The sequence below is a fragment of the Coregonus lavaretus genome, assembly GCF_964263955.1.
Source record: "Coregonus lavaretus genome assembly, chromosome: 3".
NCBI classification, from domain to species: Eukaryota; Metazoa; Chordata; class Actinopteri; order Salmoniformes; family Salmonidae; genus Coregonus; species Coregonus lavaretus.
In genome coordinates this window covers 30921371-30938048 of record NC_139990.1, presented here as the reverse complement: position 1 = coordinate 30938048, position 16678 = coordinate 30921371, and the positions used below count along the sequence as shown (strand labels likewise).

General features: G+C 44.1%; 1 protein-coding gene across 3 annotated transcripts in view; it reads right to left on the bottom strand.

Annotated features, from left to right (window-relative positions):
- LOC311110837 (oxysterol-binding protein-related protein 10-like) overlaps positions 1 to 16678 on the bottom strand; it is a 138664-nt gene that overhangs the window by 76134 nt on the left and 45852 nt on the right. For all 3 annotated transcript variants that reach the window (XM_084153425.1, XM_084153426.1, XM_084153427.1), the window contains one exon: positions 13407 to 13478. In XM_084153425.1, the coding sequence (XP_084009551.1) occupies positions 13407 to 13478 (72 nt within the window). The remainder of the gene's footprint in view (positions 1 to 13406; positions 13479 to 16678) is intronic.

The window sequence follows — 16678 nt, the reverse complement described above, 5'->3', positions numbered from 1 at the left end:
AGATACACTTCAACTGTGAGAGACGGAATCTAAAACAAAAATCCAGAAAATCACATTGTATGACTTTTAAGTAATTAATTTGCATTTTATTTTACATGTCTCTGAATTTCCTGGAGTGGCCCAGCCAGAGCCCGGACATCTCTGGAGAGACCTGAAAATAGCTGTGCAGCGACGCTCCCCATCCAACATGACAGAGCTTGAGAGGATCTGCAGAGAAGGATGGGAGAAACTCCCCAAATACAGGTGTGCCAAGCTTGTAGCGTCATACCCAAGAAGACTCAAGGCTGTAATCGCTGCCAAAGGTGCTTTAACAAAGTACTTAGTAAAGCGTGTTGAATACATGTAAATGTGATATTTCAGTTTTCTATTTGTAATACATTAGCAAGATTTTCTAAAAACCAGTTTTTGCTTTGTCATTATGGGGTATTGCGTGCAGATTGATGAGGATTTATGTATTTTTTAATCCATTTTAAAATAAGGCTGTAATGTAACATAATGTGGAAAAAGTGTTGGGGTCTGAATACTTTATGAATGCACTGTAGGCTATGCCAGTTAGGCTCTACACCGGTTGTAAAGCGGATTAATGTGCTTGTTCTACTTTTCAGCAGAAACTACTTTTCTGTGGATACAGAAAGAAAAACATTACTTTTCTCTTGAAGGTACAAAAAAACAGTGTACTAATGAAACTCTCCAATTTCTGCATTCTATTAGGACTCCAATTTGGGACAGTTAAGGATGTACCACCCCTTGGTTCATGCATTTCACTTGAGTGAATAAATCTACATGTACTGTATACATAATGCAGTCACTCTCCACTTACTGCAACCTCAGCAGTATTTCAACAAGCTCCCTTCCCCCTTCCCAACTGGCAGGTCTGCCCCTCACAGGTGTGCCCTTACAGCGTGGGCCGACTTGGCCCTCCATAATAGAACGTGGGCTGGGTCGCTATATAAGTCAGGAGATTTATTTTGGGGTATTTTATCCCCTTTTTCTCCCCAATTTCATGGTATCCAATTGGTAGTAGTTACAGTCCCTGTCCCAGTTGCGCGTCCACTGAAACACAACTAACCGAGCCGCACTGCTTCTTGACACAGCACCCGCTTAACCCGGAAGCCAGCCGCACCAATGTGTCGGAGGAAACACTGTGCACCTGGCGACCGAGTTAGCGTGCACTGCACCCGGCCCGCCACAGGGGTCACTAGAGCGCGATGGGACAAGGACATCCCTGCCGGCCAAACCCTCCCCTACCCTGGACGACGCTGGGCCAGTTGTGCCTGGACTCGAACCAGGATCTCTAGAGGCACAGCTAGCACTGCGATGCAGTGCCTAAGACCACTGCGCCACTCGGGAGGCCCAAGACCACTGCGCCACTCGGGAGGCCCAAGACCAATAATCTACTGAAATGTATCTACAGTGGGGCTCAGCTGGGCCTGTTAAGAGGCACCTGAAAGAGAGACCGATGCCAAATACCCGCCTGAGCACACCACTCCTGCATCAAAAGCAATTATATGCTAGTGGGCCTGCAGGGAAATAGGTCTACAAAGAGCCGGGTTGAGAGGAATTTCAAACCTCAATGAGAGTTATTCTATAATACAGTAGCATCCTCTCTTCCACTGCAGTGCAGTCTCCGGCAGTATAAGAGATGCCTTTCTTCCTTACACGACCAACTACAGTACAAAGAAAGTAATTGTAAATACACCAGAGAAAGGATTGCTATTTGGTAACTGGTGACCGACACATTTAAAGAAATGGTATGAAATAGGGCTGTGGTAGTCATGACATTTTGTCAGCCGGTGATCGTCAAGCAAATAACTGCTGGTCTCATGGTAATTGACCGTTAATTAACATGAACACATTTAGCGTCTCCTGGCTTCCACGCATTGCCTACAAGCCACTGATACAGACCTTTGGAACATCTACATTTGAAAAAGTCTATTAAATCCATTAAATGTAGCCTACACCATCACAATAAATCCATTATTTATTTTAGACAGGTCTAAAGAAACCTGATAAGAAGAAAATGCTGTCTATTTCAGAAGAACATAATAGCATACTCTGAGTTGTCCTTATGTTAGACCCTGATCTGGCTATGCCATATGGCTGTGGGCTACACTAGTTATTTTAGCAGACAAGATTTGCTTAGAATTCCGTCACATTATTTTATATTATTTTATAGTATGGATAATAAAATTGAACATAGCTGAATAAAATAGAAAGGATATTTTCTCCAAACTATTTCTGAGGGAGTATGCATATGCTGCTATTCTGTGTTGAAACAGGTCTTCCTATATGCTTAATTTAGAGTTATTTATGCAACTTTAGTTGTTATACAAATGTTGGGCTATATGTTTAGATTTTTTATACATTCTAAGGCTGCATGATGCGAATCTAATGATGATTTGAAAAAAGTTGCATGCAAGGCATGAGCTCTGCTTTGTTTCTTGCGCAGGCTGCCCTTCATCAGTCTCTCATTAACAATTTCACAAGCACTTCATAATGCCTTGAATTTCCCAGCAGCATCCCCCTTGAGTGGCCGTAATGCCCATAAATAAATCCATGCCTTTTGCGGCCAGTGGCCATTGTGCCCTTGGGATGAATACAATAATTATAATTCCCTTCTCCCGGCTGTATGCTCCGATGCACCTCTCACTCACATGGCTCTCTCAGATACCTCAATTCTTATTAGCCAATGCCGTCACATGATTGGGTCCTTAGGCATCTCAGACAAATCAGGGATGCAACTGCGCGCGTCCTTCTTATCGAATTCCGAGGAGCATATTGAAGATGTTAGAACTGTCCACATTTACTTTTCGTCAGCCGACAAGATGAGTAGGCCTAACGAACAGCAAAAGAACTAGCCAATGTCAATCTACTATCCCCCAAAGTACAAAAGTTGACCTATTCTAAATAAATATTCCAAACATAGTCTGAGACAGATAGATCCCAAATTAATACAACCACTCATATTAAAAAAACTTTAAAAGCAATGAGGCTGAAGCAACAGATCAGAATGTTTATCTTAAAATGTTGATAAACTATTAGGCTATTTCTTCACATTATAAGCGCAAATGATCCAAAATGCAGTCAATTAGCGGGAAAACACCATTCTCAAAAATGACCGCAAATGCGATTATGCATGTAACGCCTTATTATAAAAGGTGCATTTTTAATGGTGAAAATGTTCTTCCCCAAACTTGAAACTCACGCGGTGGCGCCTATGTACAGCGCATTCGAAATTATTCAGACCCCTTGACTTTTTCCACATTTTGTTACATTACAGCCTTATTCTAAAATGGATTAAATTGTTTTTTTCCCCTCAATCTACACACAATACCCCATAATGACAAAGCAAAAAAAGGTTTTTAGAAATGTTTGCAAATGTATATAAAAAAAAATGTAATATGACATTTACATAAGTATTCAGACCCTTTACTCAGTACTTTGTTGAAGCACATTTGGCAGCGATTACAGCATCGAGTCTTCTTGGGTATGACGCTACAAGCTTGGTACACCTGTATTTCGGGAGTTTATCCCATTCTTCTCTGCAGATCCTCTCAAGCTCTGTCAGGTTGGATGGGGAGCGTCGCTGCACAGCTATTTTCATGTCTCTCCAGAGATGTTCGATCGGGTTCAATTCCGGGCTCTGGCTGGGCCACTCAAGGGCATTCAGAGACTTGTCCCGAAGCCACTCCTGCGTTGTCTTGGCTGTGTGCTTAGGGTCATTGTGCTGTTGGAAGGTGAACCTTCGCCCCAGTCTGAGGTCCTGAGCGCTCTGGAGCAGGCTTTCATCAAGGATCTCTCTGTACTTTGCTCCGTTCATCTTTCCCTCGATCCTGACTAGTCTCCCAGTCCCTTCCGCTGAAAGACATCCCCACAGCATGATGCTGCCACAACCATGCTTCACCGTAGGGATGGTGCCAGGTTTCCTCCAGATGTGAAGCTTTGCATTCAGGCCAAAGAGTTCAATCTTGGTTTCATCAGACCAGAGAATCTTGTTTCTCATGGTCATGTGCCTTTTACTGAGGAGTGGCTTCCGTCCGGCCAATCTACCATAAAGGCCTGATTGGTGGAGTGCTGCAGAGATGGTTGTCCTTCTGGAACGTTCTCCCATCTCCACAGAGGAACTCTGGAGCTCTGTCAGAGTGACCATAGGGTTCTTGGTGACCTCCCTGACCAAGGCCCTTCTCCATCGATTGCTCAGTTTGGCCAGGCGGCCAGCTCTAGTCTTGGTGGTTCCAAACTTCTTCCATTTAAGAATGATGAGGCCACTGTGTTCTTGGGGACCTTCAATGCTGCAGACATGTTTTGGTACCCTTCCCCAGATCTGTGCCTCGACACAATCCTGTCTCGGAGCTCTACGGACAATTCCTTCGACCTCATGGCTTGGTTTTTGCTCTGACATGTACTGTCAACTGTGGGACCTTATATAGACAGGTGTGTGCCTTTCCCAATCATGTCCAATCAATTGAATTTACCACAGGTAGACTCCAATCAAGTTGTAGAAACATCTCAAGGATGATCAATGGAAACATGCTGCACCTGAGCTCAATTTCGAGTCTCATACCAAAGGGTCTGAATACTTATGTAAATATGGTATCTGTTTTTTCTTTTAAATACATTCGCTAAAATTTCTAAAAACCTGTTTTCGCTTTGTCATTATGGGGTATTGTTAATTTTTTATTTTATTTAACCTTTATTTAACCAGGTAAGCCAGTTGAGAACAAGTTCTCATTTACAACTGCGACCTGGCCAAGATAAAGCAAAGCAGTGCGATAAAAACAACAACACAGAGATACATATGGGGTAAAACAAAGTCAAAAATACAACAGAAGATATATATACAGTGTGTGCAAATGTAGCAAGTTATGGAGGTAAGGCAATAAATAGGCTATAGTGCAAAATAATTACAATTAGTATTAACACTGGAATGATAGATGTGCAAGAGATGATGTGCAAATAGAGATACTGGGGTGCAAATGAGCAAAATAAATAACAATATGGGGATGAGGTAGTTGGGTGGGCTAATTTCAGATGGGCTGTGTACAGGTGCAGTGATCGGTAAGGTGCTCTGACAACTGATGCTTAAAGTTAGTGAGGGAGATAAGAGTCTCCAGCTTCAGAGATTTTTGCAATTCGTTCCAGTCATTGGCAGCAGAGAACTGGAAGTAATGGCGGCCAAAGGAGGTGTTGGCTTTGGGGATGACCAGTGAGATATACCTGCTGGAGCGCATACTACGGGTGGGTGTTGCTATGGCGACCAATGAGCTAAGATAAGGCGGGGATTTGCCTAGCAGTGATTTATAGAGCCAGTGGGTTTGGCGACGAATATGTAGTGAGGACCAGTCAACAAGAGCGTACAGGTCACAGTGGTGGGTAGTATATGGGGCTTTGGTGACAAAACGGATGGCACTGTGATGGACTACATCCAATTTGCTGAGTAGTGCTGGAGGCTATTTTGTAAATGACATCGCAGTTAGTTGTCCACATACTCTAGGTCAGACCCGTCGAGAGTAGTGATTCTAGTCGGGTGGGAGGGTGCCAGCAGTGTTCGATTGAAGAGCATGCATTTAGTTTTACTAGTGTTTAAGAGCAGTTGGAGGCTACTGAAGGAGTGTTGTATGGCATTGAAGCTCGTTTGGAGGTTTGTTAACACAGTGTCCAATAAAGGGCCAGATGTATACAAAATGGTGTCGTCTGCGTAGAGGTGGATCTGAGAGTCACCAGCAGCAAGAGCGACATCATTGATATACACGGAGAAAAGAGTCGGCCCAAGAATTGAACCCTGTGGCACCCCGATAGAGACTGCCATAGGTCCAGACAACAGGCCCTCCGATTTGACACATTGAACTCTATCTGAGAAGTAGTTGGTGAACCAGGCAAGGCAGTCATTTGAGAAACCAAGGCTATTTAGTCTGCCAATAAGAATGCGGTGGTTGACAGAGTTGAAAGCCTTGGCCAGGTCGATGAAGACGGCTGCACAGTACTGTCTATTATCGATCGCGGTTATAATATCGTTTAGGACCTTGAGCGTGGCTGAGGTGCACCCATGACCAGCTCGGAAACCGGATTGCATAGCGGAGAAGGTACGGTGGGATTCGAAATGGTCAGTGATCTGTTTGTTAACTTGGCTTTCAAAAACTTTCGAAAGGCAGGGCAGGATGGATATAGGTCTGTAACAGTTTGGATGTAGAGTGTCACCCCCTTTGAAGAGGGGGATGACCGCGGCAGCTTTCCAATCTCTGGGGATCTCAGACATTACGAAAGAGAGGTTGAACAGGCTAGTAATAGGGGTTGCGACAATTTCGGTGGCTAGTTTTAGAAAGAAAGGGTCCAGATTGTCTAGCCCAGATGATTTGTAGGGGTCCAGATTTTGCAGCTCTTTCAGAACATCAGCTGTCTGAATTTGTGTGAAGGAGAAGCGGGGGGGGGGGGGGCATGGGCAAGTTGCAGCGGAGGGTGGCCGGGGTAGTGGTATCCAGGTGGAAAGCATGGCCAGCCGTAGCAAAATGCTTGTTGAAATTCTCGATTATTGTAGATTTATCGGTGGTGATAGTGTTTCCTAGCCTCAGTGCAGTGGGCAGCTGGGAGGAGGTGCTCTTATTCTCCATGGACTTTACAGTGTCCCAAAACTTTTTGGAGTTAATGCTACAGGATGCAAACTTCTGTTTGAAAAAGCTAGCCTTTGCTTTCCTAACTGCTTGTGTATATTGGTTCCTGACTTCCCTGAAAAGTTGCATATCGCGGGGGCTTTTTGATGCTAATGCAGTACGCCACAGTATGTTTTTGTGCTGGTCAAGGGCAGTCAAGTCTGAGGAGAACCAGGGGCTATATCTGTTCTTAGTTCTGTATTTTTTGAATGGGGCATGTTTATTTAAGATTGAGAGGAAATTACTTTTAAAGAACAACCAGGCATCCTCTACTGACGGAATGAGATCTATATCCATCCAGGATACCAGGGCCAGGTCAATTAGGAAGGCCTGCTCGCTAAAGTGTTTTAGGGAGCGTTTGACAGTGATGAGGGGTGGTCGTTTGACCACGGACGCGTTACGGACGCAGGCAATAAGGCAGTGATCGCTGAGATCCTGGTTGAAGACAGCGGAGGTGTATTTAGAGGGTAAATTAGTCAGGATGATATCTATGAGGGTACCCATGTTTACGGATTTAGGGTTATACCTGGTAGGTTCGTTGATAATATCCCAATTTAGGTCACCAAGCAGTACGAACTCTGAGGATAAATGGGGGGCAATCAATTCACATATGGTGTCCAGGGCACAGCTAGGGGCTGAGGGGAGTCTGTAGCAAGCGGCAACAGTGAGAGACTTATTTCTGGAAAGGTGGATTTTTAGAAGTAGAAGCTCAAACTGTTTGGGCACAGACCTGGATAGTATGATAGAGCTCTGCAGGCTCTCTCTACAGTAGATTGCAACTCCACCCCCTTTGGCAGTTCTATCTAGACGGAAAATGTTGTAGTTGGGGATGGAAATGTCAGAATTTTTGGTGGCCTTCCTAAGCCAGGATTCAGACACTGCTAGAATATCAGGGTTGGCGGAGTGTGCTAATGCAGTGAATAACTCAAACTTAGGAAGTAGGCTTCTGATGTTAACGTGCAGAAAACCAAGGCTTTTACGGTTACAGAAGTCAACAAATGATAGCTCCTGGGGAGTAGGAGTGATACTGGGGGCTGCAGGGCCTGGGTTAGCCTCTACATCACCAGAGGAACAGAGGAGGACTAGAATAAGGATACGGCTAAAGGCTTTAAGAACTGGTCTTCTAGTGCGCTGGGTACAGAGAATAAAGGGGGCAGATTTCCGGGCGTTGTAGAAAAGATTCAGGGCATTATGTACAGACAAGGATATACATTTACGTCATTTAGCAGACGCTCTTATCCAGAGCGACTTACAAATTGGAAGGATATGTGTACAGTGGAGGTAAACCTAAGCGTTGGGTAACAATGAAAGAGATAGCATCACTGGAGGCACCGATTGAGCCGGTCTCAGCGTGTAAGGGGGGTAGAACAAAGGAACTATTTGAGGCAGTTTGAGAGGGACTTGGGGTCCTACAGTGAAATTGTATAATAAGAACTAACTGGAACAGCAATAGGCAAGGCATATTGACATGGGAGAGAGGCATAAAGCAATCACAGGTGTTATTAGAGAGAGCTAAGACAACAACTGGTAATGGCGATAAAGTTTGGGCTGAGGCTAAACAGAATTAACAGGACAGGGTACCGTGTAAAGGAACAGTCCAGCAGGCATCAGCTGTGCAGCTGAGTGATCATAAGGTCCAGTGAACAGCAATATGTGAGTCCGAGAGCAGTTCAAATTGGTGCTTCAGCACAGCGAGCAGGAAGCACGGTTGTAGTTTGCGTGTGCTAGCGGGCCGGGGCTAGCAGATGGATCTTCGTGGTCGTCGCAACGGGAAGCCTGTTGAAACCACAGACGATTACGTCGGCAGACCAGTCGTGATGGATCGGCAGGGCTCCGTGTCAACTCTAGGAGGTCCCGTCCGGTTGACAGAGAGGTAGATAGCCGGGAGATGTGCTTGACTCAAGGCTAGCTCAAGGCTGATTAGCCAACAACAACGTTCATTTGGTTGCAGCTAGCTAGTTGCGATTATCCAGTGTTAAAGGTCCAGTGATTCAGTGATTCCGGCAGAAAATTCGATAGGTTCTGGGTCGATAACTCGCTGTGCAGATTTGCCGATAATAGTCCAGGCTAGAGCTGGCTGGTAGGTAGTGCAGGCCACGGACAATGGAGAAAAAGCAGCTAACGGTGGCTAATAGCAAGTAGCTAGTTAGCTGGTTAGCTGGCTACTCCCATCCGGTAGACAGAGCGGTAGATAGCCGGGGCTAGCTCAAGGCTCAAGGCTAACTGGTGCTACGGGGGCAGTGGTGATTAGCCTACAGCCACAACCATTCGACATCCATTCGGTTGCGGCTAGCTAGATCCGGTGTTAAGGTCCAGTGATTCAGTTATTCTGGCAGAAAATCCGATGTTCTGGGTGAAAACCGCTAACGGTGGCTAATAGCAAGTAGCTAGTTAGCTGGCTGGCTAGTTTCAACTGGAGATTCTAGATAAAGGTGAGTAAATAATAGAATCCGTTCCACATTGAGTGAAGCGGGTTGCAGGAAAGTATATTTAGGGGATGAAAAGTGTGATAGGGAAATACAGTGGGGAAGAAAAGTATTTAGTCAGCCACCAATTGTGCAAGTTCTCCCACTTAAAAAGATGAGAGAGGCCTGTAATTTTCATCATAGGTACACGTCAACTATGACAGACAAATTGAGAAAAAAAATTCCAGAAAATCACATTGTAGGATGTTTAATGAATTTATTTGCAAATTATGGTGGAAAATAAGTATTTGGTCACCTACAAACAAGCAAGATTTCTGGCTCTCACAGACCTGTAACTTCTTCTTTAAGAGGCTCCTCTGTCCTCCACTCGTTACCTGTATTAATGGCACCTGTTTGAACTTGTTATCAGTATAAAAGACACCTGTCCACAACCTCAAACAGTCACACTCCAAACTCCACTATGGCCAAGACCAAAGAGCTGTCAAAGGACACCAGAAACAAAATGGTAGACCTGCACCAGGCTGGGAAGACTGAATCTGCAATAGGTAAGCAGCTTGGTTTGAAGAAATCAACTGTGGGAACAATTATTAGGAAATGGAAGACATACAAGACCACTGATAATCTCCCTCGATCTGGGGCTCCACGCAAGATCTCACCCCGTGGGGTCAAAATGATCACAAGAACGGTGAGCAAAAATCCCAGAACCACACGGGGGGACCTAGTGAATGACCTGCAGAGAGCTGGGACCAAAGTAACAAAGCCTACCATCAGTAACACACTACGCCGCCAGGGACTCAAATCCTGCAGTGCCAGACGTGTCCCCCTGCTTAAGCCAGTACATGTCCAGGCCCGTCTGAAGTTTGCTAGAGTGCATTTGGATGATCCAGAAGAGGATTGGGAGAATGTCATATGGTCAGATGAAACCAAAATAGAACTTTTTGGTAAAAACTCAACTCGTCGTGTTTGGAGGACAAAGAATGCTGAGTTGCATCCAAAGAACACCATACCTACTGTGAAGCATGGGGGTGGAAACATCATGCTTTGGGGCTGTTTTTCTGCAAAGGGACCAGGACGACTGATCCGTGTAAAGGAAAGAATGAATGGGGCCATGTATCGTGAGATTTTGAGTGAAAACCTCCTTCCATCAGTAAGGGCATTGAAGATGAAACATGGCTGGGTCTTTCAGCATGACAATGATCCCAAACACACCGCCCGGGCAACGAAGGAGTGGCTTTGTAAGAAGCATTTCAAGGACTGGCCTAGCCAGTCTCCAGATCTCAACCCCATAGAAAATCTTTGGAGGGAGTTGAAAGTCTGTGTTGCCCAGCGACAGCCCCAAAACATCACTGCTCTAGAGGAGATCTGCATGGAGGAATGGGCCAAAATACCAGCAACAGTGTGTGAAAACCTTGTGAAGACTTACAGAAAACGTTTGACCTGTGTCATTGCCAACAAAGGGTATATAACAAAGTATTGAGAAACTTTTGTTATTGACCAAATACTTATTTTCCACCATCATTTGCAAATAAATTCATAAAAAATCCTACAATGTGATTTACTGGATTTTTTTTTCTCATTTTGTCTGTCATAGTTGACATGTACCTATGATGAAAATTACAGGCCTCTCTCCTCTTTTTAAGTGGGAGAACTTGCACAATTGGTGGCTGACTAAATACTTTTTTTCCCCACTCTATATACGTAAAATACAAATTAAATACAAAAAACAGGCTATTTACATGGACACACAAGAGAACACGACCGCACTGATACGCTATCTTGGAATTGTGTGTAGATTGATGAGGATTTTTATTTATTTAATCAATTTTAGAATAAGGCTGTAACGTAACAAAATGTGGAAAAAGGGATGGGGTCTGAATACTTTTCCGAATGCACTGTAGGCTATGCCAGTTAGTCTCTACATCGGTTGTAAAGTGAATTAATGTGCTTCATTTTAAGAAGTTATTTGGCCACTTTAGTTGTGATACAAACCTTAGCAAAACAAATAGGTGTATGGGCTACATGAGGTGTGCGACTATAATTTGAAAAAGTCGCAAAAAAAAAGGCATGCGCTGTTTCTTGCCTTACTGCACACAATCTGGGCATCGTTCACAAGTGATAGGCTAATATCGTCACCCATTTGATTTACATATGCATAATAATATATGTGTGAAATTAGTTTTGATTTAGAATGGACCATTATCATGCACCTGTCTCAGAACAGGGGCAGGGGGAAAAAATACATGTCATCTATGCACTGAAATAGCGAATAGAGAACGCTTTTCCCATGGTTCATTTTCATGCATGTCAGGTAGGCTATAATCCTGTTGTAAAGCGAAGCAATGTGCTTAACATTAGGAAAGTTGAGAAATAAATATCATAGGCCTAGCCTATAGAAAGCTGATGGGATCCTCCTCTTTTTAACAGAGGCCATTAAAAGTCTGTTTTCACAAGCAATTGCATAGCCTATAGAAATGAGCTCATGGGCTCTCATGGAGTGTTTGATTAGATTTTTGATTACATTTGCATTGATGTCAGAGTGATTATAGGGACAATAGAGTGCTGAGTACCAGGTAGATAGCAAGTTTGGTAGGCTACTATTGATCATCAGCAGAATCAGAGCTTGGAGAAGCCTAGTTACCATGACTAAACGGTCACATGGAATTTGACTGCGGTCATGACTTCAAATCATATCAAATCAAATTTTATTGGTCACATGCGCCGAATACAACAGGTGCAGACATTACAGTGAAATGCTTACTTACAGCCCTTAACCAACAGTGCATTTATTTTTAACAAAAAAAGTAAAGATAAAACAACAACAAAAAAAGTGTTGAGAAAAAAAAGAGCAGAAGTAAAATAAAAGAACAGTAGGGAGGCTATATATACAGGGGGGTACCGGTGCAGAGTCAATGTGCGGGGGCACCGGCTAGTTGAGGTAGTTGAAGTAATATGTACATGTGGGTAGAGTTAAAGTGACTATGCATAAATAATTAATAGAGTAGCAGCAGCGTAAAAGGATGGGGTGGGGGGGCAGTGCAAATAGTCTGGGTAGCCATGATTAGCTGTTGAGAAGTCTTTTGGACCTAGACTTGGCACTCCGGTACCGCTTGCCGTGCGGTAGCAGAGAGAACAGTCTATGACTAGGGTGGCTGGAGTCTTTGACAATTTTGAGGGCCTTCCTCTGACACCGCCTGGTATAGAGGTCCTGGATGGCAGGAAGCTTGGCCCCAGTGATGTACTGGGCCGTACGCACTACCCTCTGTAGTGCCTTGCGGTCGGAGGCCAAGCAGTTGCCATACCAGGCGGTGATGCAACCAGTCAGGATGCTCTCGATGGTGCAGCTGTAGAATTTTTTGAGGATCTGAGGACCCATGCCAAATCTTTTCAGTCTCCTGAGGGGGAATAGGCTTTGTCGTGCCCTCTTCACGACTGTCTTGGTGTGTTTGGACCATGATAGTTCGTTGGTGATGTGGACACCAAGGAACTTGAAGCTCTCAACCTGTTCGGTGGAGATTGTGACTGCGGGTGTGCTTAGGCAGTAATGCAGTCACCATAACAGCCCTAGTATGAAATGCTTGACAGCTTTTTTAATACAAAGTTAGAAATCTCCACCGAAAGCATAAATAAGCAGCTAACCTGAGGAAAGCTCAGTTTACTTATCAGTTATACACCCAGCATTGAAGATTAAAAACTGTAGAATGGAAATTTCCTCATTCCCCAAGTGTATTTCGGTGCTCAGGCTAACATGGAGTCATTGTAGATAGTGTATGCTAAGCCAGGAACACATCTTAGCCTTCAGAGGAGATGCGATACTGATCTCTGAGGAAGAATGGGAAGCTTAGACATGATTAGACTACTACGGTTATATGGTAATGACAACTTGTGCCCTCTGTCACAGTACAGGAACCCAAAAAAGCCCACCCGCTTTTGACAAGAGAGGAAAGATTCCTTATTTTGGGAGTCTTCCCATTACTGATCCAAGTTAGGGAGTATAATTAGACTTCTCTGTCTATTCAACTGTGCAGCACTTTTTGAAAACGTGAATAGCTATATGTAGAGTGTGAGAGTTTGCGGTGAAATTTTTCAAGCTGGTATCCAATAATATAAAGGCTTTTTCTACACTTTCAAATATATGGATGAGTGCAGAAAGTGAGAACCAGGACACAACGAAAGATGAAGACATGGACAACCCTATAATTGTATGTATGCCTACAGTATATAGAGATCTGAAAGTTGAGTAGGCAGGTGTTTGTTCTGGGCCAGTTGTTTGTACAGGGCCAGTTGTTTGTACAGAGTCAGTAGCTGAGGTGTGGACGGGTGCATCGGGACTCACCAACCCATCCTGGCTGCCTCCCGTCGTTCTCTCCACACTCAGGTGCTCATCCGAGCTCTTCAACTTCCACACCTAAGGCCAAACACAAAATAACAGAGAACTCAGTACATGGTCGAGTTCAGTAGGTCGGGAAATGGAAATATACTACCTGAATTTATCCAATACGAAAAGCTTATTTATGTTTTCCATAACAAATCTATATGCTCTACTGAACATGATCCAGATGCAAAACGGATTAAGTTTCTTCCTTCCACTGTTAAAATTAACTGGTCGGCTCACTACTATAGAGTAGGTACTGAATCTCTACTGTTCCCTGCACAACCCAGTGACTTCCAAACCAGGCTGTCAAGGCCCACAGCAGGTAACTCCATAATGAGGCTGATACTCCACCGGCTCCACTGTCAAATGGAGACTGGCACCAACAGACAGTGCATAGCCAGCAGAGACCAACAACAGGGCTGTACTGGAGCTCCAAAGATGGTGAATGCATGGTCTGCTATCCTCTTATCTAATATACCAAGAGAGCAGAAGTCCATAACCAGCCATACATCTGCAAATTCTATACACTCCCCAAATCAAGTCTACATTGGTACTGGCTGAAAACAAACTCATTTACATAAGGAAACGTGTCTTTCTGATTGTCTTTTTGACAGGAAACAGGAACAATATTTATGAGAGTTACTGTGCCACGAGGCACGGGTGGAGGAAATGGGGGTGATGCATCATGGGAGAGAGAGAGGAGATGCAGACAGACAGAGAATTGATTGTAGACTGCTGCGATGCACTCACACAATCAGTTTGAGGGCATGGGGAGATGGTGGTGGGGGGGGCGAGAGCGACAGAGAGAGCGAGCAAAGGAAAGGGAGAGAAAAACAGCACTATACAGTATGCTGAAGAATAGGCCATTTGCTCAAATATCTTCCTACAAAGACAACACAATATACTGCAGTATAATTTTTTTTAAACGAAACACTCAGTGGCAGTCCTGAATCACAATGACCTTGACTTGAATCTGACTTTCACAGACTTTCCCACACAAAAGCTTTTGAAATCAAAGGGTTTATAGGTTTGAAAGGGTTCCCCTTCAAAGCTATTGCCAGGTGGCACGTACCCAAGTTATCTCTCACACTCTAACAGGCAGAGAATCAGGGATGATAAAGGGAATAGCTGACTCACATAAGGGCTACTGTAGCAGCTGCAGAGCCCTATGGGAGGAGATAGCAGGAGAAGGTCCCTCAATCGAGGAGTGAATTTCAAACAGATTCAACCATAAAGATCAGGGATGTTTTCCAATGCCTCGAAAAGAAGGGCACCTATTAGTAGATGGGTAAAAAAAAGCAGACATTGAATATCCCTTTGAGCATGGTGAAGTTATTAATTACACTTTGGATGGTGTATCAATACACCCAGTCACTACAAAGATACATGCATCCTTCCTAACGGAGTGCCGGAGAGGAAGGAAACCGCTCAGGGATTTCACCATGAGGCTGGTGAGTTTAAAACAGTTAGAGTTTAATGGCTGTTATAGGAGAAAACTGAGGATGGATCAACAACATTGTAGTTACTCCACAATACTAACCTAAATGACAGAGTGAAAAGAAGGAAACCTGTACAGAATATAAAATATTCCAAAACATGCATCCTGTTTGCAATAAGGCACTAAAGTAAAACTGCAAAAAATGTGGCAAAGAAATTAACCTTATGTCCTGAATACAAAACATTATGTTTGGGGCAAATCCAACACATCACTGAGTAGCACTCTTCATATTTTCAAGCATGGTGGTGGCTGCATCATGTTATGGGTATATAGAATAACTATCTTCAAAATAATGACTCAGGATGTTGGTTGTGAGATGAAAGCTTCATTTTAGTAATAATACTTGTTCACCTGTACATAACTGGCACGTTCTCGGTTTTTTTTTTACTTCCTGTCGCAAGGCATTCTGGTACTTGCGGTCAATAGCGTAATCCAATACATCAAAAATATGTACATAGTTCTCTCAATTTCCATCACATGAATTTGAATACAGTTACTCTTGTACCTATGTAAATAACTGTAAAAGAAAAATATCTTTAGATACAGCTCAATGAATTAACTGTAAACATAAACTCTGTAACCCATCCTCCCCCCGATGAACAACTGTGTTCATCTAAATCTCTAAGCAGTATATCAACTGAATAGGTCTCCTCAACAAAGTCCCTGAAGCAGCACGAACTGAACATGACTTAACTAGGCCATCTCGGCCTGGAAACAGTTCCTCAATCTTCCCTAGTTTCCAGGTTTGTCTGGGTGTGTCATCTTCTCCGATGAGTGCAACGTCACCCACTTTCAGTGGGGTGGGCTGTGGTGTGTCACAGCGGTGTGCTGACCTTAGATCCAGCAAGTAGTCTCTTCGCCAGCAGTTCCAGAAGCTGGTCACAAGTCTCTGCCTGTACTTCCATCTGCGTGCCATTTCTTCCTTGTTGAGCTTTGGGTGCTGAGTGTCAGCCGGAAATGGCTTGGGCGGAAAAGAGGTTAGTCTTTTACCCACCAGGAAGTGTGCTGGTGTCAGGGGTTGTGGTTCATCCACTTCATTGTGCACGAAGGTCAGAGGCCTAGAATTTAGGATTGCTTCAACCTCTGTCAGGACAGTGCACATCTCTTCAAAGTTGAGTGAAGCTCTCCCGAGAACCTTTCTCAGGCATGTTTTCACTGACCTGACGTGTCTTTCCCAGAATCTGACCCACCAGGCTGCTCGCTCGGCGATGAACCTCCAGGTGATGCCCCTTTCTGAGGAAAACGCCAAGAGTTGGGGCTCTTTGATTGCCTTCCACAGCTCTTTCAAGTCCTGATCAGCTCTCTTGAAAGTCTTTGCACTGTCTGAATAGATTACCTTGTATAATCCTCTCCTTGAGATGAATCTTTTCAGAGCTAACAGGAATGTCTCTGTTGACTGATCTGAGACCAGTTCCAAATGCACTGCTCTGGTTATAGCACAAGTGAACAGCGCAACATATGACTTCTTCACAGAACCATTTTCTTTCACATAGAGCAATCCTGCAAAATCCACACCTGTGACTTCGAATGGTGGGGATTCAGTTATTCTGTCTTTTGGTAAAGACGCAGTGACCTGCTGTCCGGCCCTTGCCTTAGATCTCTTGCAGACTATAAATCTTGCCACTGTGCTCTTGACTAGCTGCCTAGCACGCAAGATCCAATATCGCTCTCTGATTTGTACTAGAGTGTCTCTTACTCCAGAATGCATCACGTTCTCATCATGGTACTGTATCAG